Source organism: Juglans microcarpa x Juglans regia, chromosome 2S (genome assembly GCF_004785595.1).
Source record: "Juglans microcarpa x Juglans regia isolate MS1-56 chromosome 2S, Jm3101_v1.0, whole genome shotgun sequence".
In the NCBI taxonomy this organism is placed as follows: Eukaryota; Viridiplantae; Streptophyta; class Magnoliopsida; order Fagales; family Juglandaceae; genus Juglans; species Juglans microcarpa x Juglans regia.
The window spans coordinates 2,639,158-2,659,966 of NC_054597.1; the positions used below are offsets into that span (position 1 = coordinate 2,639,158).

The 20,809-nt window shown below is 34.0% G+C and overlaps 2 protein-coding genes across 4 annotated transcripts; both read left to right on the forward strand.

The window, feature by feature from the left end:
* The first annotated feature begins 1,988 nt into the window (after nt 1-1,988).
* On the forward strand, nt 1,989-9,798 carry LOC121252834 (protoporphyrinogen oxidase, mitochondrial). 2 transcript variants are annotated; one of them, XM_041152658.1, is made up of 18 exons: nt 1,989-2,147; nt 2,367-2,406; nt 3,092-3,227; nt 3,314-3,379; nt 3,642-3,692; nt 3,798-3,854; nt 4,594-4,667; nt 4,771-4,807; nt 4,990-5,055; nt 5,438-5,478; nt 5,929-6,043; nt 6,906-7,085; nt 7,607-7,681; nt 8,096-8,219; nt 8,300-8,408; nt 8,566-8,640; nt 8,766-8,872; nt 9,523-9,798. In XM_041152658.1, the coding sequence occupies exons 1-18, from the start codon at nt 2,117-2,119 to the stop codon at nt 9,642-9,644; spliced, it is 1,506 nt and encodes a 501-aa protein (XP_041008592.1). In that variant the 5' UTR covers nt 1,989-2,116; the 3' UTR covers nt 9,645-9,798. The 2 variants fall into 2 exon arrangements, with proteins under 2 accessions (XP_041008592.1, XP_041008593.1); XM_041152659.1 differs by having other exon boundaries at nt 2,028-2,147; nt 3,106-3,227.
* Nucleotides 9,799-12,677: 2,879 nt separating this feature from the next.
* Nucleotides 12,678-18,464, forward strand: LOC121251875 (probable inactive leucine-rich repeat receptor-like protein kinase At3g03770). Of its 2 annotated transcripts, none has more exons than XM_041151267.1 (7): nt 12,678-14,803; nt 15,000-15,133; nt 15,528-15,771; nt 16,089-16,300; nt 16,397-16,422; nt 17,277-17,388; nt 17,917-18,464. In XM_041151267.1, the coding sequence occupies exons 1-7, from the start codon at nt 13,465-13,467 to the stop codon at nt 18,139-18,141; spliced, it is 2,292 nt and encodes a 763-aa protein (XP_041007201.1). In that variant the 5' UTR covers nt 12,678-13,464; the 3' UTR covers nt 18,142-18,464. The 2 variants fall into 2 exon arrangements, with proteins under 2 accessions (XP_041007201.1, XP_041007200.1); XM_041151266.1 differs by having other exon boundaries at nt 12,679-14,803; nt 17,914-18,464.
* The last annotated feature ends 2,345 nt before the right edge of the window (nt 18,465-20,809 follow it).

A 20,809-nucleotide genomic window follows, 5' to 3' on the forward strand; every position in this document is an offset into this window, starting at 1 on the left:
GTTACTTTTTCCGAATAAACTTTATTTTCTCGAATTTAATTGTTATGTTGGTCCCATCTCCTTTCAATTTGATATCATATATAAGGGCAATGCTAGGGATCCACTGGGGAACCCGCTCAAGCATCCCGTTCCTCTTTTTTTTATTTTATTTTTTTTTTCTTTATTTTTCTAATTTTTTAGTTTTTTTAAAGCAGTGATTAATAAAATGTTTTTAATAATATTGTGAATTTTTTTAAATATTTAAAAATGTTAAAAAAATGATTTGGAAAAGCTGATAAAAGTTTTTTTTCAAATCATTTTTTAAAACTTTTAAATATTTTTTAAAAAATAAAAATTTCACAATATTATTAAATAATATTTTCTTAATCACTAGATAAAAAAACTAAAAAAGAAAATAAATATTTGGAGCAGATCCCCCAACGGTACCCCTATCATTTTCCCATATAATTGCATGGTTTAAAAAAAAAAAAAAAACTAATTTGAAATCATTAAATATATTTCCTTTGTCCGATTAGGATACATTATTCGTCGTAAACTTCCAAATATTATATTTTAAGTTGAAATAATACTATACTTTATATTTAAGAAAAAATTTATACATCATACTATTATCTTATTTTCATCTCATTAAGTAAGATGCGATACATTTATCATTATTAAATTATCATTTATTACATGTTTCTTTAATATCTAATGGTGATGAATATACTACATACTACTTAGTATGATTAAAATAGAACGAGAGTGTGATGTATAGTATTACTCTATATTTAATGATCATCCTATTTCGTTTACAATAATGTTGTATTTTTATAAAGGAAAATTCTATTAACCACACTATCATCTCACTTTCATCTTCATATATAAGACGTGACATATTTATTACTATTAAATGATTATTTATTAGATAATTTTTTATCATTCAATAATAATAAACATAACATATCTTATATAGTGGGATGACGGTATAATGTATAACATTACTCTTTAAAATTTGAGTCGTGCTATCCGACAAAATCTCTCGAGAAGGCCAAATGGCCTTTTTATTTTTATTTTTTTATACATTTTTTTTATACTCTTAAGTATTTTTTTTTATAAAAACAAAATCATAATATCATTAAAAACACATCCTTAATCATTAAATAAAAAAAAGAAAAACGTTACTCTGCCACCCCAAACGTACCGCTCAGTAAATTTTTATTTTATTTTATTGAATGATAATAGAAGTGATTTGAAGTGTATTGATGTGTTTTTTTATTTTTAAAAAATATTTAAATACATTAAAAAATGTAAATAAAAAAATAAAAAAAAAGTTACTTTTACAACTAGCGGTAACACCGAGTAGTGCTACTCGGGCGGCAGAGTAGCATCGCTCAATAAAAAAATTGGATACTACTCATCATCTCATATCACACACTTTACATATTTTAATATTATTATTTTATTTTATTTTATTATTATTAAACTAATTGAGTTGTTCTATTTATCATCCATACATCACATATTTGTTATAAGAAAAAAGAAAAAAAAAAGAAGAAAATAGATGTAGTGTGTGGTATCTAGGAATGATAAATAGAATTATTTTTAAAAAAATACACCTATCGAGACCCACTGTCGGAACCATTATCGGTGGGTTTAGGGTCATTTTGGATAGTGAGATGAGACGAATTGAAATGATTTATAAATAGTAATGAGATTATTAGTTAAAATTAAATGAGATGAGGTGAGATGAACTTCCGTATCAAAACGGGCTTAAGTCATTTTAGTGTTTTCCTTAAAATTTAAATTTAAAAAATGAAAAAATGAGTTTTTATAATTTTTTTAAATAAAATTATAAATATACGTACCACTACAAAAAGACACGCTGGCCGTATAGGATTAGCCCATTGGTACGTTACCTCGTATTAGCTGAAATCGGACCGTTTCAGCCTTTCAAAGCTTGTCGGGCCTTGTACGAATGGCCCATATCGTAAATCATTGCTCCAAACATTTGCACAGCATAATCATGGACTAGTACTGGTGGTACTGTTATCTCCTCGTCTGCTCCGCTTGCATCCTTTGAATTTTGCAATAACATTGGCTCCTCAGAGTACCAGCGGATCAACCCAACGCAAAAATGGTCTCAGCTACCAAAGAAGAAAACCGCGGTAATACTCTCTCTCTCTCTCTCATATCTAAAACGATAAAAAAAGTATAATCGGAACAAAGTACAATCAAAACAAGTTTACAATTATATCTTTGTCTTTGTACCGCAATTGCCGCATAATTTGGCGTTAAGTTTGGCTTAAGTTCATCTGCTTTATGTTTCCTTGTTATTATTGTCAACATTATCGATGGTAATGAGTATGGTTTTTATAATTTTTCAGGTTCTGCCAAAAGGGTAGCTGTTATTGGTGCTGGTGTCAGGTATTGTTCTTTAATGTTCGAGGCCTTCGCTGATTTTGAGTGATTATGTGGTCGTGCGGCTATATTTTATAATCCTAAATCCCTAGACAGTGTTTTCTCAGATATAGGCTGAGTTCGGTAGAGAAGAGGCCTTTGTTGATTATAACCCATATGAAATTAATGTGGGGTTTGGTCACGACAATCACAAGAGCACGCAGATAATTCTAGGTTGTCATAGCTCTTAATCTTGATTATTATGAAAGCAAAGGAGACAAAGTGCTGTGGGTATAGGACTATTGATCTTGTTTTATTCGACTTGGGAAGGTGGCTGAGCTGACTGAGAGTGCCTCTTTAGCCTTTAAGAAAAAGGTTCTGCGCCAACTTTGGACTCAGCTTTAGGCGTTTACGATATCTCTATTCTCTAACAATTTTTGAGCTTTTCAGTGCTTCCTTTTCTGTTTAGCCGATTTTGGTCCCTTAAGAATATCTGGAGCGTTGAAATCTCCTGAAGCAAGCCCATCAGTCTGGCACTTGTTTTGTGCTTCATAGATAGGGTTACATTAAACCTTCTAAATTGACATGTCTTATATCTAATTATTTCACAATTCTAACATGTTTATATTTGCAACATGATTTGCGAGTACTAGATATGTAATTTGTTTTGTCTTTTCCATGAGTTGACTGTGACTTTATTTTGATGGTCAAGTGGGCTTGCCGCAGCATACAAATTGAAATCACATGGTTTAAACGTCACGGTATTTGAAGCTGAAGGAAGAGCTGGAGGGAAGTTAAGAAGTGTTTCACAGGATGGTCTAATTTGGGATGAAGGAGCGAACACAATGGTGACATTTTTGGCAGTAGCCTAGGGTGACCACGAGTCCTTACTAAGATTGAAAGCAATCGTAATGGAGGTTTTGTTGCTGTGCAGACTGAAAGTGAAATGGAAGTCAGAAGTTTACTTGATGATCTTGGACTTCGAGAAAAGCAACAATTTGTAAGGGTTTCTACATTACATCAAGCATATAAAATAGAAGACCATTAATTGTGCATTGGCATGCTAGTGCAGGAATCTGTCTTTAGTTTGTCCTCTATCACCAATTTTTCTTATAGAAATTCGACTGCCAGACTTTTATTCTTAAAGTTTTGAATAGATGTTCCGTTGCTGTCTAAACACAAATTTGAAGTTTATGTTAGCTGTTCTCTGCATTCGTAAGGAAACTTCACTGATGAAATGAATTTTTGTCTGCTGTTACCAGCCAATTTCTCAGAACAAGCGTTATATTGTACGGAATGGTATGCCAGTACTGGTGAGATTATCACATGAGGACTATTTTCTGTTATTCATATTTTGTTGATGTCATGAAACTGCAAGTGTCTAACTGGGATCACAACCTCTTGATTGTCCTCATCAGATACCTACAAATCCCATTGCACTGATCAAGAGCAATGTTCTTTCTGCACAGTCCAAGGTTTGTTTTCCAGAAGCATCTACATCCGTGAGATATTAATCACATGAGATATGAAGTGTGTGACCCACTGGTACTATTTGTTCATTACACTAGGATGATAGTGATGGCCCGACATGAAGTGTAAGAATAAGAAGCTTCTCCATAACGTTTCACTGGACACTTAAGGGCATTGAACTCTTATCATTTTCAGCTTCTCCCTGGAATTGTCTGTAATTTGTTTTTCAGGGGTATGCTTTTGTATACTCCCTGTGTACTTGGAATACGTCCAGGGCAACGGGTTACAGAATTATTTTTTTCCTTTTACTTATTGAAAGGGGGTCCTAAAATTGAGATATATACAGCTCTTCACATGTTAGCACATGAGAGTTTACTCGAATAAAATGGGGAGAAATATTAAGGTTTATATACCCACAACAAATTGAAAAAAGAAAGAGGAAATGTAAGTTTCTCGGATTAAATATTGCATGTGGTCTAAAATTCTTGTTGCAAGTTATTGCACAATAGGAGGGCATCCCATGGTTCTTATTATTATTATTGTGTTTTGAAGGTAAGGTGAACTTAATTCTCTCTATGACTTTTGATAAGAATTTTATACCGTATTTAAAAGTAAAAATTCACTTTGGAAGGCCTAGTACAAACTACGCTGTGCATCTTTCCTGTAAGAGCTCTTTAAACTTAAGAGCATAGTTCAGCTCTCTCGCACAGTATACCCTTATAAAGTGCATTTCTGCGTTTGCAGTTTCAGATCATTTTGGAGCCATTTTTATGGAAGAAAAGTAACTCCAAAGTTTCTGATGATTATAGGGAGGAAAGGTGATGGCTAATATATAATTAAAAGTATTCTGCACTTTGTCTCTTGTTTGTTTTTTACCATTTGAGGGAGTTGTCCCTTTATTTGTTATTTGTTATCTTGTAGTGTGGGTGGGTTCTTTCAGCGCCATTTTGGGAAAGAGGTTTGTTTCATCATTACTTTGTGGTACTTACTTTTCTGATGATGAAATGGTGATAATATACAGCATGATTTCTTACTATTTACCTGATAAGTTGATTATCCACACAAAATAATCAAAACTCATTAGCTTTGGAATTGATAGATGGAAATATCAAGTAAATTTTACTGGTTTTCAATTGTAAGGTTGTTGATTATCTCATTGACCCTTTTGTTGCGGGCACAAGTGCTGGAGATCCTGAATCTCTTTCTGTAAGTAATGTCTTGGATCTTTGGATTTCCTAAATACTCATCATTGCTTGAAGTAATAGTATGGGATTTTTTTGAATTGATCAATTATTTTACTAACTAAAAAAGATGCTTCATGCTGAAATGTGATGTGTTTGTCCTAAATGATCTGTTTATGATTGACATAAAACACTTTTTTTGTAAGTAACAACCTGGCTGACATAAAACACTTGGCATCTTCTTTTTGCCAAAACTTCAACAAATCTTAGTTGAGTTTGAGAATTAATGCGCCTTTTGTATTGTACCTGGCTATGCCTATTCATTGTTAATAAAATTTGTTTACTTATAAAAAAAAAATATTCATTCAGTTAACTTTTTTTCATCTCCTTCTTATTGTTTCAAACAGGTGCGGTATTCTTTCCCAGAGCTATGGAATTTAGAAAAAAGGTACTCTGTAGTTTGCGCAAATCTTACTAACTACACTTGTTTTTTGCCAAAGAATTCTCGGTACTTATCCTTTTGTCAATTCTCTTGTCTTCTGTTTGAACTTGGATTGGCTGTTGATTGTGCCAATCTATGTTTTTAAAAGAGATTATGGGAAAATAGATATATCATTTCTTTATTAAAGACTGGAAGACTTGTACTTGAGTCGTGCTCCAGTTGACTGTTAATGGAACAATCACATGATTGCATTTTAAATTTCAGTCTAGTTCTGTGCACATTGTCTAAACCTTAGAGCAGTAGTCTCATTCTTGCTAGTTGCTATATTTTCTATAATTGATTTTAATATTGACAGAATGAACTATTGCAGACAGCTGGCCAATCCTAGGGCTCTTCTATTTTTTATGTTTGTTTCATGGTATATGTCCATAACTGGCCAACTCTCTACTCTCTCAGGTTTGGCTCTATCATAGCTGGCCTAGTTCAATCTAAGTTATCTACCAAAAAGGAGGACACTTTGGAACCAAAGAAACGTCCGCGTGGTTCGTTTTCCTTCCTTGGTGGAATGCAGGTATTGACCCCTTTTTCCAATATGTAATGACACGGATTTCATTAAAAAAAACGTAAGAGGTGCCACCCAAGTACACTAGGAGTAAACATGCATAGGAAAACACCTAGCTAAGAAAGGGAGAGAACCAGAGTTCAGAAAATCTACAAAAGATAAAAATCTATTATTATTGTGGAAGGTTGACCATTCATACAAAAGATTTGAGCATAGGGATTTTTCGATCCAGTAACGTTCTCTCATGGTCTTCAAGATTGCAGGCATTGCATTTATTCTAAACACACCACATTGAGCATATTGGAGCCGTCCTCCATATGTCTATATTCTAATTGCCTCCCAGTTTACCTCCCCATACCATCAATAACTCCACCACCTGCTCAATCTTAAGAAGGTGAAAAAACTGACACCCACAAGGCCCTGGCCACATCACAATTAAGCAACAAATGGTTGATAGTTTCCCCACCCTTCTTGCACATGGAAACGGCAAATCATCACTGTAAGATGCCTCTTTCTAGTTATCCATTGTTAGTTTTTTACCTTGAGCTGCCATCCATACGGAAAAAGCCAGCCTTGAAAGGGATATTTTATTGAAAGATCAAAGTTCAAACTTTTGCCTTCTTGAATGAATCCACCCCAATTGATCTTTGCGGTTTTCCTTCACTTTGAAAGAAGATGTGAGGTAGAGGAACGGAGAGACCTATTCTACTTCTCAATCAGGCACTAGTCCGATGAAAGATACACTCCAATGTTTGATGCCATTATTGAGTTGGCACATGTCAGCCACTGATGCCTCCCACAACAGCCATTTTTACCTCTTAAGAATTGATATACTGCTACTTTTTAAAATATGTACTTGGTCTTTTTGCAGACACTTACCGATACATTGTGCAAAGAGCTTGGGAAAGATGACCTAAAACTGAACTCAAAGGTTTTGTCATTATCTTACAGCTCTGATGGGAAGTCTGCATTAGAAAATTGGTCCATTGTTTGTGCTTCTGACAGCGACAAGCGTTCACAAGCTTTAGCTGTTGATGCAGTAATCATGACGGTAGTACACATCTTTTTTCAACACATGTTTGGTCCATGTTCTTTGAAATACTCCATTTATTAGTCCATGTGCTTTGCAATACTGCACGTGGAGTGTGTGCTTTGATTTCGTAGGATGTATGATTTATGTGCTAGACATCACTGCTACTGAAACTTATGCAACTGCATGTCCAAGTTGGTTAGAAATAAATAACACAAGAATAAGTGAAATAAAGATAGAGAAAAAAAATCTATTCCACATGGCAGTTGTTGGGATCTTGCCAACTGACATGAGTGAGTTGGATTAAAGATAGGTTTCTCAGGGACAGAGCCTGTGCTGCAGGACAATTCAACACTTCCATGTCACATATACTTGCATCTTAGTCACGCATATGAATCGAATTTACCTCTGTATCTTGGATCTACTTGTTCTCTCCTCGACATGTTGGATGTGCAACTACTCATACTTATGTTTATACAAACACATGTTACTGCTATTGAAAGGACATTGTTGTTGACTGACATGGACCTTATATATCATAGGCTCCATTATGTAATGTCAAAGAAATGAAGATTGGCAAAAGGGGAAAATTCTTTCCACTTGACATACTTCCAGAGGTATTTATTCCATAGTTTAACTTGAATCATCATGCACATGCTTATCAATTTCTTTAGGGACTACATTACTGTTCCATCTTAGTTACTTACCTCTACTAAGAACATGGAAATATGTGCATGAAACTTTGTGCTAGATTAAGTTAACAAGAATGCAATAATATTTGTACCTTTTTCTTTGGGACACTTTTGGTCATTTCTGTGTTGGGACTAGGTAGTAGATGCTTTTCTTTCAATTCAAAGTGTTGAAAAAGATAGACAAAATTCCTCTAAGCTACCTCATGATGTTCGATTATGCTTTATAACTAGACAAGTCATTGTCCTTCAAATATTCTTGGTACCTGGAAAAGGTTAACTTCATTTGTAGTGCTTTCTGTAGGTTCAAGTTGTAGCAATTATATTGTGTTTGCTGGTCAGGTGACATACATGCCACTATCAGTCATAATCACCACCTTTAAGAAGGAGAATGTTAAGAGACCCCTTGAGGGATTTGGAGCTCTTGTTCCTTCGAAGGAGCAGCAAAATGGTCTAAAAACCCTTGGTAATGCTTGGCTATGTCTCACTACAAGTGAAAAAAGGTCATTCTTCTAATGGTGTCACTGTATGGATTTTTCTATACAGGTACACTGTTTTCTTCTATGATGTTTCCAGATCGTGCACCTAATGACCTGTATCTCTATACGACCTTTGTTGGTGGAAGTCGAAACAGTGATCTAGCAAAAGCTTCAACGTATGGGAAGCTCATGCTTTTGATTTAATAAATCAATGTTGTATTACAACCTTCAGTTTCTATGCTTCTAGTAAATTTTTAACCATTCTAATTATTTTGTTCTTCTAATCATATATTTCCTGAATGTAACATTTTTCTCCTGTTAACTCTGTTACAGAGATGAGTTGAAGCGTACAGTTTCTTCTGACCTTAGGCAGTTGCTGGGAGCAGAGGGAGAACCTACTTTCGTAAAGTATGAAAACCTATATTTTTATTTTTATTCTCTCTTCAGGTGATAGAGGTTGATCCAGGGATCCAGGAAATTAGTATTTTTTTCTTTTAAGTTTGTTCAAATATATTGAAGTGTACTTGATGCAGTCATTTCTACTGGAGTAAAGCATTTCCTTTGTATGGGCAAAACTATGGTTCAGTTCTAGAAGCAATTGAAACGATGGAGAAAAATCTTCCTGGATTCTTCTATGCAGGTAAATCACTTATCAACTTGAAGTCTGGATAGGCACTGTTTTTAATCTCCAGCTGGATGATCCTGCTCGTTCTTAAACTTAAAACAATAGAAAATCCAACCTATTATAAGTTTCCTGGGAGTTCATAACCCCTCAAGTTCAGATACTTAACATCCTTGAAGATGTTAATATTGCATTAGGGTCAAGAGTCGTCAAACCTTGATGGTGTTTTTTCCCCATTTGCCTTTTACATGCGTTAATGAGAGTAAAGAAGAACACATCCTACCATTATAAGAAAATAAGATCTGAACACTGCCAATTATGTTGTGTTGGCTTGCTAGTAAAAGACATTGCAAGGAAAATGTAGGGTATGTGATAATACTATTCTTGTCTTGTTACTTGTCCTAAGGTTTTCTTGCATTTTCAATGTACATGGGTCGGAAGGTTCTTTGTATGGTTCTGTGTATACCTTTGAGCCAGCTTTTGTGAAAAAGATAGGCTGATGAATTCTTCTATAAGTGGGCTTTTTATCCTAACATTGTTCATTTTTTGTGTGTATTACATAGATGGGCACACACAAGCAAGAATGGCTTCTGTCCACCATGCTATTAGATGATGACATTAATATTTTCAGTTTTTCTCTCTTGTCCCCGCGGATAATGAACTTGCAGGGAACCACAAGGGTGGGTTGTCCGTTGGAAAGGCTATAGCCTCCGGGTGCAAAGCAGCTGATCTTGTTATCTCCTATCTTGAATCTTCGTCTAATGACAAGGTGCTCAGAGAAGAGCCATAATTATAGAAATATCAAATGTAACCTTGGTACATGTATCATTAATGCTTTTTTCCTGTTCCTATATGAGTTGCATTCTCCATTACGTTACCCAAGTATTCTTACGGGAACAAAGATTGAAACACCACTTTCTGAAGACTATTGTCTTCCATTTCTAGACTCGAGACCCCCAACAAACGCATTTTATTGTTTAGATTGGTCAAACCCACTTTTCGTAGTTTCTGTGATGGGAGGGAAAACGAGAAATGATATTTGTAATCAGAGTCTGCAAACGTCGTATCTTTTTTTAAAAACACTTACGTGAAAAATTAATTTTTTTCAATGGTGCATGTCACTTTTTTTCAAAAGCAATATAGTATTTGCACAATCTATAATTGCATTTAACTTTTTTTGAAAAAAATATATTGGCAATCTATTTTTTTATAGGCCTAAAACACCATGAAAGTGGGTCCCTCAATGATGAATAAGTATTGTTGTTTTTTTTTTTTTTGAATAATCATCATTTCATTGATTAGTTGTTGAACAGAACAGAGTGAATACATAGAGGAGGAATCTCCATATCCACTATACAATCTGCTATTGACAGTGCACTCTTGCCTAGTGTATGAGCTAGCACATTTGCAGCCCGATAAGTATGTTTAATATTACAATCATCAAAACAAGTGAAACTAGCTTTGATTTCAAATATGATCAAACCAAAATAACTGTCATCTTCCTCTGTTTGTTGGGTTGCCTCTACTACTCTTTTTGAGTTACCTTCCATTACAATCTTCCTCATTCCCAGATCAATGCCAAACCTGATAGCTGTGAGAGCTGCCATTACTTCTGTTAGTGGTGGCTTAGGATATGATGTTTGGTTTTTTCTCATTGTAGCCAGGAAATAGCCTTGTTCATCTCTCACCATTATGCCAATTCCTATTTTGCAAATTTGCAATGTTGTTTATCAATTGTTACATCTCAATTAATTTTACAATAACCTGCAAGTGGTGGCATCCATGTGATTTCAGTTGAAGTTGAAGCTATTTGCTGACTGCTAGCTCTATGTACCGGTAAGACTAGACTCTATGTACCGGTAAGATTAAGTCTTGTATTAACTGCTGGTTCATGTAGATTATGATGTTCGGATCAATCATTATATTGTTGTTAGTATTGTTGTTGTTGTTTTTTTTTTTTTATTATTATTATTATTTTATAATTGTAATGAGTCCTATTGTGCCCCGAGACGTAAAGTTGCAAGTAGCAAACTCTTGAAAAATAAAATCTACTTCTTGGTGCATGCAGCAGCCGAGACCGTCCCGTGGGACAATGGGACTGGCATGCATGTAATGTTTTGCACTTAATGAGATCGTGTTTGGATGTTGAAGTAAAGTGAGTTGAGTTGAGATAATAAAATATTATCAGAATATTATTTTTTAATATTATTATTATTTTGAAATTTAAAAAAATTAAATTATTTATTATATTTTATATTAAAATTTTAAAAAATTATAATAAGAACTCAATCTAAACGAATTAGTGAACAAGAGGAGCACAGGAGATAGGGTTTCAATCTTGGGAACATTGGGTAATTTTGAGTGTCGACTCAAAGCACGAGACTTACTTCTTTTTGTCCTTTCCCCCATTTGTCCTTTTTGGGTAAACACTTGCTAATTCATTGATGAAGATAAAGAAATCCACGTCCAAGGCACTTCATGTGCATGTTATCTTTAAAGAAAGGAATTCAGATGGAAGAACAAAATAACCCAAGAGTTAGTAGAGTTTGAGAATGGATATGGTTGTCAGATAGATTGATGCTATAATTTGCTGGGATGGGATACTATCTGACAAATTGGATTGGATAGGTGCCCACTTTATGCCTTGTGGTTGTGCTATTAAATATTTTAATTGGCCTTTAGTGGATTCTTCCTCCGTTGTTTTCAAACGTGGCCCCTCCTGAAATCCTTGTCTTTTTCTCGCTGTACTTTTATCCCTTTTCTTTTCCCCCAAGTACAGTAATAATTTAGGTTTATTTTGTATTCGTAAATTATTTCAATTCATCTTATTATTATTTATTATTATTTATCAACTTTAACTCATAAATTTTACTATTATTCATAATTTATCTCATTACTATTTATAATCCATCTCAATTCATCTCAACTCATCTTCGAATCCAAACAATACCTTAATTTATTTTATAAATTTAAATATATTTCTCAATTTATTTTATATTTAAATAATAAATTAAGATAAGATAAATTGAAATAAAAATAAAAATAAAAATAAAATATTATTTTATTATTATTATTATTTTAAAATTTAAAAAATTAAATTATTTTTTATATTTTATATAAAAATTTATAAAAATTATAAAAATAAAATAAAATAAGACGAGAGAAATGATTCAAATCCCTCTCAATCTAAATTGAACAAAACAAATCTCAATAAAATTTATAAAATAAATCAATTCAAATCATCTGAAATTAATATAAAATCTAAATATAATCTAAATAAAATGATAAAAATTATAAATTCGAATAGAGTGACGTAAGACTTTCGTTTCTCAACCAGCAAATAGCAAGGGAATCCGAGGGGATTCCACGAGAATCACCGATGAAAAGTTTAAAAGATAAAAAAAAAAAAAAAAAAAACTTTTTTCCGGTTACACTGAATTTTCCTTTTACTTCCCTTCTATTCCATAAACGATAATTATAGGTTTATTATATTATTTTATAATGTATTTAAATTTTTTTATTTTTTAAATATTTTTAATCATTAAAAAAATTTAAAAATATATAATTTTATTAATCACTTTGTTAATCTTTAAATAGAAAATAAAATTTAAAAAAACTGTTACACACATAAAAAAAAATTACATAAAATAAACTTACAAATTCACATAATTTTATAAAATTTTTTTGATTTATTTTATAATAAAAATAATTTTATAATATAATATACCGTATCAATTTATTTTTTTTTTGTAATTATTTTATGATTAAAATATTTTGCTTAAAAAAAATAAAGAGTGCAGCAAACGGGTGGCGTATAAGCCTATCATTATCCTTTAATCATTAATTTCCCGCACTCCTCACAGTCACAGCCACTGCTCGTCTTGTCCTTCTCTCCTGCTAGAAAACCGACCCCATTAATGTCAGAGAGGAATTCCACCTCTCACAGGCAGTAAATGCTTTACGTCTCTGTCTTATACGGCCTCCTTCAACAACGTCCATAAATGCAGTTCACTTGTCCTCTAGTTCCACACACATTCATTGAAGAACAAGAACAATTAACTAGGGATAAGTAGTTTCTCTTCTGCTCCTCTTCCCTGAGTTTGTCTCCGAGTTTTCCTTCGTGGACAGCTCTTTACTTTCCTAGAGACTACCTGGAACTTGTCAGAGTAAAGCGACATTATCTGGATCACCAAGTTTTGCTTTTTTATTCGGGCTCACTTGTTTTAGTACTTATGTTTGACCAAATTGTTTAGAGAATTCATCATTTTCCGTGAAAAAGGCGCCCTTTTGAGTTTCCCAAGAGTTTTTCTTTCATTGTTTGTCATTTTCTTGGATTTCAGCGAATTTGGATAACCAGAGTCTTGGGAGCATCTAAGGGTGAAAATGATCTCCATTTCGGGAGCTTTTTTTTTTTGCTGCGCAGGCCATTTACTTGGAAGCTCCTTTTTTTCGGCGTGAATTTTTACTGAAGGAGCCCCTTTCATGACTTTGCTTAAGAATCTTTGATGGCTCTGTTTCTGTATTCCTTAAAACTGAATCGTGCCGCTTTATTTCTAGGATTTTTGTTGACCTTTTTGTGATTGTAGAGTCTAGTGCTTTGAATTTGTACAATGGGGTATTTGTGGTCGTTGCTTCTATTGGTTTTGTTCATTCCAAGCACTTATGAATTACAAACTTCCCAAACCCTAGTTTTACTGCAGCTAAGAAAGCAGTTGGGTTACCCTTCCTCATTGCAAATTTTGGCAAATTACGAGGGAGATTTCTGTAGCCTATCTTCTTCTACCCAGATGAGCATCTCATGCCAGGACAGTTCGGTTACTGAGCTCAAAATAATGGGAAATAAGCTTGCCAAGGTCAGTGGGTTCAATGGATTTGCAATTCCCAATAAGACTTTATCTAAAAGTTTCTCCATTGATTCCTTTGTTGCCACATTGACAAGGCTACCCAGCTTAAGGGTTCTTAGTTTAGTGTCTTTGGGGATTTGGGGACCACTTCCGGATAAGATTCATAGGCTATCTTCGCTTGAGTTTTTGGACTTGAGCTCAAATTTTATGTATGGTTCAATTCCACCGGCAATATCCAGATTGATGAAGCTCCATACATTAGTACTGGATGGAAATTATTTCAACGAAACTGTTCCTGGTTGGCTGGACTCATTTTCAAACCTCACCATTCTATGTTTGAAGAATAATGGATTGAAGGGTCGGATTCCTCTTTCAGTAGGCAAAATTAAGACACTCAGTTATCTTGCTCTGTCCCACAATGAGCTTTCTGGCAAATTGCCTGATTTGAGTACATTAACCAAGCTCCATGTTCTGGATTTAAGAGAGAACCATTTAGATTCTGAACTACCAATGATGCCTAAAGTGTTGGTTACAGCGCTACTGAGCAAGAACTCGTTCTCGGGCAAGATTCCTGAGCAATTTGGTAAATTGGGTCAGCTTCAACACCTTGATCTATCATTCAACCATCTGAGTGGAACTCCTCCATCTACGTTGTTCCATTTACCAAATGTCAGCTATTTGAATTTAGCTTCCAATATGTTCAGTGGCTCACTTCCAAATGAGTTAAGTTGTGGTGGCAAACTTGGGTTGGTTGATATATCTACTAACAAGTTGATAGGTGGGCTTCCTTCTTGTTTGAGAAGTACTTCAGGTAAGGTAGTTGTTAAATTTGGTGGAAATTGTTTGTCCATTGATTCGCAACATCAGCATCAAGGATCATATTGTAAAGAAGCTCTTAAGAGGGGTAAACAATCCAGAGGAAGAGATATAGCGGTAGTAGTTGGTGTCATTGGAGCTTGTCTTGTTATGGTGCTTTTTGTACTCGGGGTTCTATTATTGTTTAAAAAATGCCGTTCAAAAAGAACACGCGAGCAGCATATATTGCCAAAGATTGTGCACGAGAATATGCCGACTGGGGTTTCCTCTGAACTCCTTGCCAATGCCAGTAAGTTCTACAGTGGTCAGTTTATTCTTGTAACTATTATTTGTCTATTCAAAAAATATAAGACCTGTTTGTCCTACGTACTGTGTCGGTTTACGGTTCAATATATATAAATAGACAATAAATCATGTTTGTGTATACCATGGGTTGTGGTCATACGGGAGCTTATAGCAATAACCTTTTCTTTTCTTCCTCCAAGGGCTCATTTCTCAAGCAGCAAAGCTAGGGACACAAAGTGCCCTGGTTCATCGATTGTTTGCCTTCGAAGAGTTGAAGGAAGCGACAAACGGCTTTGATTCATCTAGGTTTCTTGGTGAAAGCTCAATGGGGAAGGTAACTCTCAAAGCTGAAATAGGTGGCAGAAAAGTGGATGGTTCATTGGATTATTCCAAATCGACGATTCCTTTAGATAATACAACTCATTTTTAGCTGTCACATACATATTTTCCAGGGAGTACATTGCATAAACTAGAAATTTGCATGCAAGGAAAAAAGGGGTAGCTACAATCTACAATTGTATTTCCATATATTTATGTTTTTCATCATAATTTGCAAACTCTTGAAATGGGCTGTTAGGATGGCACAAGCAATGCATGCAAACAAAAAGTGCATTTCAATCAAATGTTGTGGTATCAATTAGAAGAAATTATATGTGAGATTCAATTAGTCCAACACATTATATTTCTCCTGCCAAGTGACTTTTCTAAATTTCATTTTTTCCTTTCAGCTTTACAGAGGGCGATTGGAGAATGGGACTTTTGTAGCCATACGATCTCTATCTTTGGGGAAAAGATGCTCAATTCAAAACCTTAAAGTTCGGCTTGATCTGCTCGCAAAGCTTCACCATCCACATTTAGTTGGCCTCTTGGGTCATTGCATTGATGATAGTGGACAAGATGATTATGGTGCCAACAAAGTTTTTCTTATATATGAATATGTTCCTAATGGAAATTACCATACCCATCTGTCAGGTTAGTATAGCTTCTTTAGTAATTCAATCTATATATACATATAAGAACTAGTTTCTGAAATATAACTGCATAATGATCATAACTAGTTCAGAAGTTCACCTACCTGTTTCTTGGGTTCATTGTGCAACTGCTACCCCTCCCTGTGTGCACCAGGGTGGTCCAGTGCTTTTAGCTTACACCCTATCCATTTGACTGCATTCAATTATGGAGAAGAGGTCGACTAAAGTTTCTTACACCTTTAATACATCATAGCTTTATGCGTTGGAGTCTTGGAGATAGTCAACCTCTAATCCAGCTATGTATATACATGGATGCAGAAAGTTTTCCAGAGGAAGTTCTTAAATGGTCAGATAGACTTGGAATTTTGATCGGAGTTGCGAAGGCTGTTCATTTTTTACATACTGGAGTAATCCCTGGTTGTTTCAATAACCAACTAAAGACAACCAATATATTGCTTGATGAGCATCAGATTGCTAAGATAAGTGACTATGGGATGTCAATCATCACAGAGGAAATTGAAAAACAGCAGGTATAATATATGGCTTTTTGAATGAATCTGTTTAGTGTTGAAATGTTTTCTTGTTTCACCAAGCAGTCATTCTGACACGTTCTGCTTGTTCTGTAGGCGAAGGGAGATGGCCCAAAATCACGGTATGATAAAAACTGTGGATTTAATTTCTTAGTGGAGGATACAAATCATAACTTTGGAGTGGATCCTTGATTTTTTTCAACTGGAGGCACATCTTGGGTTGTTGTGCTGAATTAAAAAGAAAAATGTGCATTATAACCCATAATGCATTTTTTCAGGAGAAATTCTTTGTTTAGTAAGCCTGAGGATGCATTCTTGGGTCATGTATGTATTTCATAGATCCATAATGCCAATGACTTATGAGGTCCCCTACTTCGCTGCTTAGGTGATGAGGAGGTGTAAGCGTCCAATTCTTGGCATACGCATTACTCCTTTCTTCTCACAACTCCAAACTGGTATTACTTCTGCTGCTGTACGATAATTAACACTGGTGCCATTAACACTGTTGCAGCTTACTGCGTGTCTCCCTTGCATTTTCCATTACCTTCATTTATCACCATCAGATCCACCTGTGCTTTTGCATGACCACTTCCTTCATCATTACCCTCACTGAAATTGGGACTCCCCACCTCTACCATCGTCAAAATTGCCACCACCGTGAACATTTCCATTATTAACATGCTGACCTACTTCAGCAAGATTACCGCTGTCACTGTTGCTAGTATGATTGCCTCACTGCCACCACCACTGTCATACTGTTGCCAATGAAACTACCCTGTGCCACTACTACCATCTTTCATATAGATGGGTTTGTTTGCGGACAGTTGGTGGTGGTGTCATAGAAGAAAGTATGAATCCCCAATCTGATGATTTGTTTGAATTACTCCGTACCTGCTTGGTTTGATGCTGTATTTTAAGAGAGATTCTAAAATAGCTGACTCTTTTACTTCCTTTTTTTTTTTTTTTTTTTTTGCAGCCATCAAACAAATGTACAGGATGATGTTTACAACTTTGGATTTATATTACTCGAATCACTTGTTGGGCCTATAGTGACTGGAAAAGAAGAAGCATTTCTCCTAAATGAAATGGTATGCCAAAGCTTTTTTCTGCAAATTAATTCCATAGATTTAATAGTAAAGCTTTTTGGCAATCTTGGATCTAAACATTCTGTTACTCCTGATATTTTGCAAATCAGACGAATGAGAATTTTTAAACTACGGTATAAAAATTTCCAAGACTTTTGAATTTTATCCATCTATTTCAGTTGACAAATTAAAAAACATAAAGCACTAACTTTCACATAAGTTTTTTATTCTTCAATATAAATATAAGTTGAGGTTACAAATGTCTGTCTTGCTATCAATTTTGATAACAAAAAATGCGATCTCTGTTCTGTATTCTTGAAATTTTTTTTAACTGCTATAAATTTTGCACTATAAACCAGAAGTATTGAAGTTGGTCATATTTTTATAAGACCGAAATTACTTGGATTGGATATGGATTACCTAGGCTTTGTTGATAGTTTTCTTTTCTTTTCCGCGACGTTCTTTACATATTTTCTTTAGTCAGTTTGTTTGAGATGATACGTTTCTAAGAACTGGAGACATGTACGGCAGGCATCCTTTGGCAGTCAGAATGGCCGGAGGCGGATTGTGGATCCTGTTGTTTTAACTACTTGCTCACAGGAATCGTTATCGATTGTGATATCCATCACTAACAAATGCATATCTCTGGGACCATCATCTCGACCCTCTTTTGAAGATGTCCTTTGGAACTTACAGTATGCAGCCCAAGTCCAGGCCACTGCCGATGCTGATCAGAAATCAGATTCTACATCATAGTTGCAAGTTTGCAGGTAGTGCATCACAAAAGAAGCCTCCTGAAATTTGTAACACATAAGTTATGCCTGCATTTGGGCTGCCTTTCATTATCACAACACGAAATGTAAAGTTGTAAATGCCTTGTTTGCTTGACCTTATGCTACTGAAATTTGGTAGAAAAGGTTGCATTCACCTTGAAAGCAGGAATGGTGATGGGCACTTGGGCATCAATTGTATGATATATATAGCCCCGCAGTATAATAATAACTGGTTCAAATATTAGTCTCCCTTTATATAAAAGCGACCTGAGTTATAAAGATTACAAAAACTAGAATATTGGTGTGTTATACAAATATCTACTCTATTATAATAAGTGATTATCTTGTAAATAATAATTTTTGTTGTTTTTTCGTTAATTTTGTTATTTTTTTGTTTTAAGTCCTGTTTTACCAAAAAACTTTTAAAACTCTTGACTATTTGAAGTGTAACTCCTTTGTGAAATTTAATGACGGATCATGTTTTACTAAAAGGTCTTTAAAACTCTTGATCAGTTAACATGTAACTCTCTTGTAGAATTTAATGAAGGATCATCTTTTACCAAAAGGCCCTTAATAGCCCTGTGGTGCATATGAATTGACATCTTTTTTTCATGTCATTTTTGTTCTGACAGTATATTCATTTTCTTTTTTTTTGGTTCAATTTTTTTAAAATAACAAATTAATAATATTTTATTATTATATAGAGAGTAAATAGATAATTCAATATGGATGCAGACCAATACTCATACTTTGCTGAAGCCTAAAGTTTAGATTTTTTTTTAATCTTATTTTTTGTCTTTCTTTAATTTTATATTTTTTTTAGACAAATAAATTACTGACTTTTTTAATTTTTTTTTATTTAAATCATTATATCAGGTGCATCTCGGGATTAATGCACCTGGGGCTATTCCCGTGTGTGTAGATATATATGAGGAAGAAGATATTCGAAAAACTGGTTTGGGATAAACACAGATTAGAAGGAAATGATCAGCTGTGTTTGCAATTACATCCGTGTGACAGTTATCAGATTACTCTGAAAGCAAGGGGTTGTTGATATCTTCTTTGTTATTTGCTGTACATGATTAGAATATAGCCATTAGAATGCGTTCACTTGAGAGAGAGAGAGAGGTATTAAAACTAAAAGTCTGGATTAAACACGCGAAGTCGAATCTTTACAAACAAGTAATTGCTGAGTTTGGACTTTGGAGGCCAAAAGATTTTGTCTAGGCTGAAAGTGGGGATTGATCATGACCGGAAATAAATGGAAGGTGACGTGGCCATTACAATGCACTAAGAAAGGCCTGCTACACGGTTGCAATCTGAAAGCCCCTTGGCACATCAACGAATCGAGATATAAATGTAATAAAGGAGTAGAATAGTGTTTTTTTATTGATTACTTTTTATAAAGATATTTTATAAAAATAAATTCACATATTGATATGCATTCACACTACGTTAGATTTATTTTATAATAAAAATATATTTATAATTTAACGTATCACATTAGGATATATCAATTTGTATATAAACGATTGTAAAATCTTTTTATAATTAAAGTATTTTTCATTATCCAAATAGTTTTTTTGAGAGGTTTTCATTGATTAATCTTCCAAGAAAGCATGCCTAAGGTGTCAAAATCTAATTGGAGCACAGATTAAAGGAGTTCCAATACCAGACGTGAGTGAAAGGATTGGTTAAACGTATAACAATGTGATATTGCATTATACGTGTTCCACGTGAACATTGTTGTTTATGGTTATTAATTAGTATACATTTTTTGACATATTCGTATCAGAAACGTGTGATTTTAAACAAATAATAATAATAATAATATCTAATATAATTAATTAATTAAACGAAGGATAAGAAAGAGTACTCTTTGATTCATCATATCTTTTATAATGCTGTTAGAACAGTTGATTTTTTTAAAAAAAATTAAAAAATTCTGTGAAGAATGTTGGCTTGGATGATAGTTTTTCCTCTTAATATATGCAATTCAACTGATTTCAGCTGTTACTTCAGCAACTCCCTCGTTTATAACATTTGCCAACGAAAATCGGATGTTATATTCTCTGTTCCCTCCCAATGTCCCTTGTCGTCTTTTTCAGTTGGTGGTTGAGGTAGTTATGACGGTTGTACATATCTTCTCTCTCTCTCTAGAACGTTGAAGTCGATAATTTGCTTTCTTCTTCTTCTTCCACATTCTCAATAATTTGAACATCATTTTGCCTTCTTCTTCGTTGATTCCTTTCAAACAGACTCTTTCTTCGTTGAATTCCTTTTGCAAGTCATTTTCCCACTTTGGAAAATTTCCTAGTAGAGCTCCTTGCCATTAGTCGTTGCCCCTCGCGTAACGTCAAACCCAATTGAAATCTTAAACAATGAAAAGAATACAAGTCTAGATTATTTTTACAGATGAAATGAGATGAGATGAATTGAGATAAAAGTTAAGAGTTGAATAAAATATTATTATAAAATATTTTTTTAATATTATTTTTATTTTGAGATTTGAAAATTTTAAATTATTTATTTTATTTTATACGAAATTTTAAAAAAAATATAATAATTAAATGAGGTGAGATGAGATGAGGTGAGATGAAGATGGTTGTAAAAATAAAAGAGGTTAAAAATTAGAGAAATTAAGAGGATAT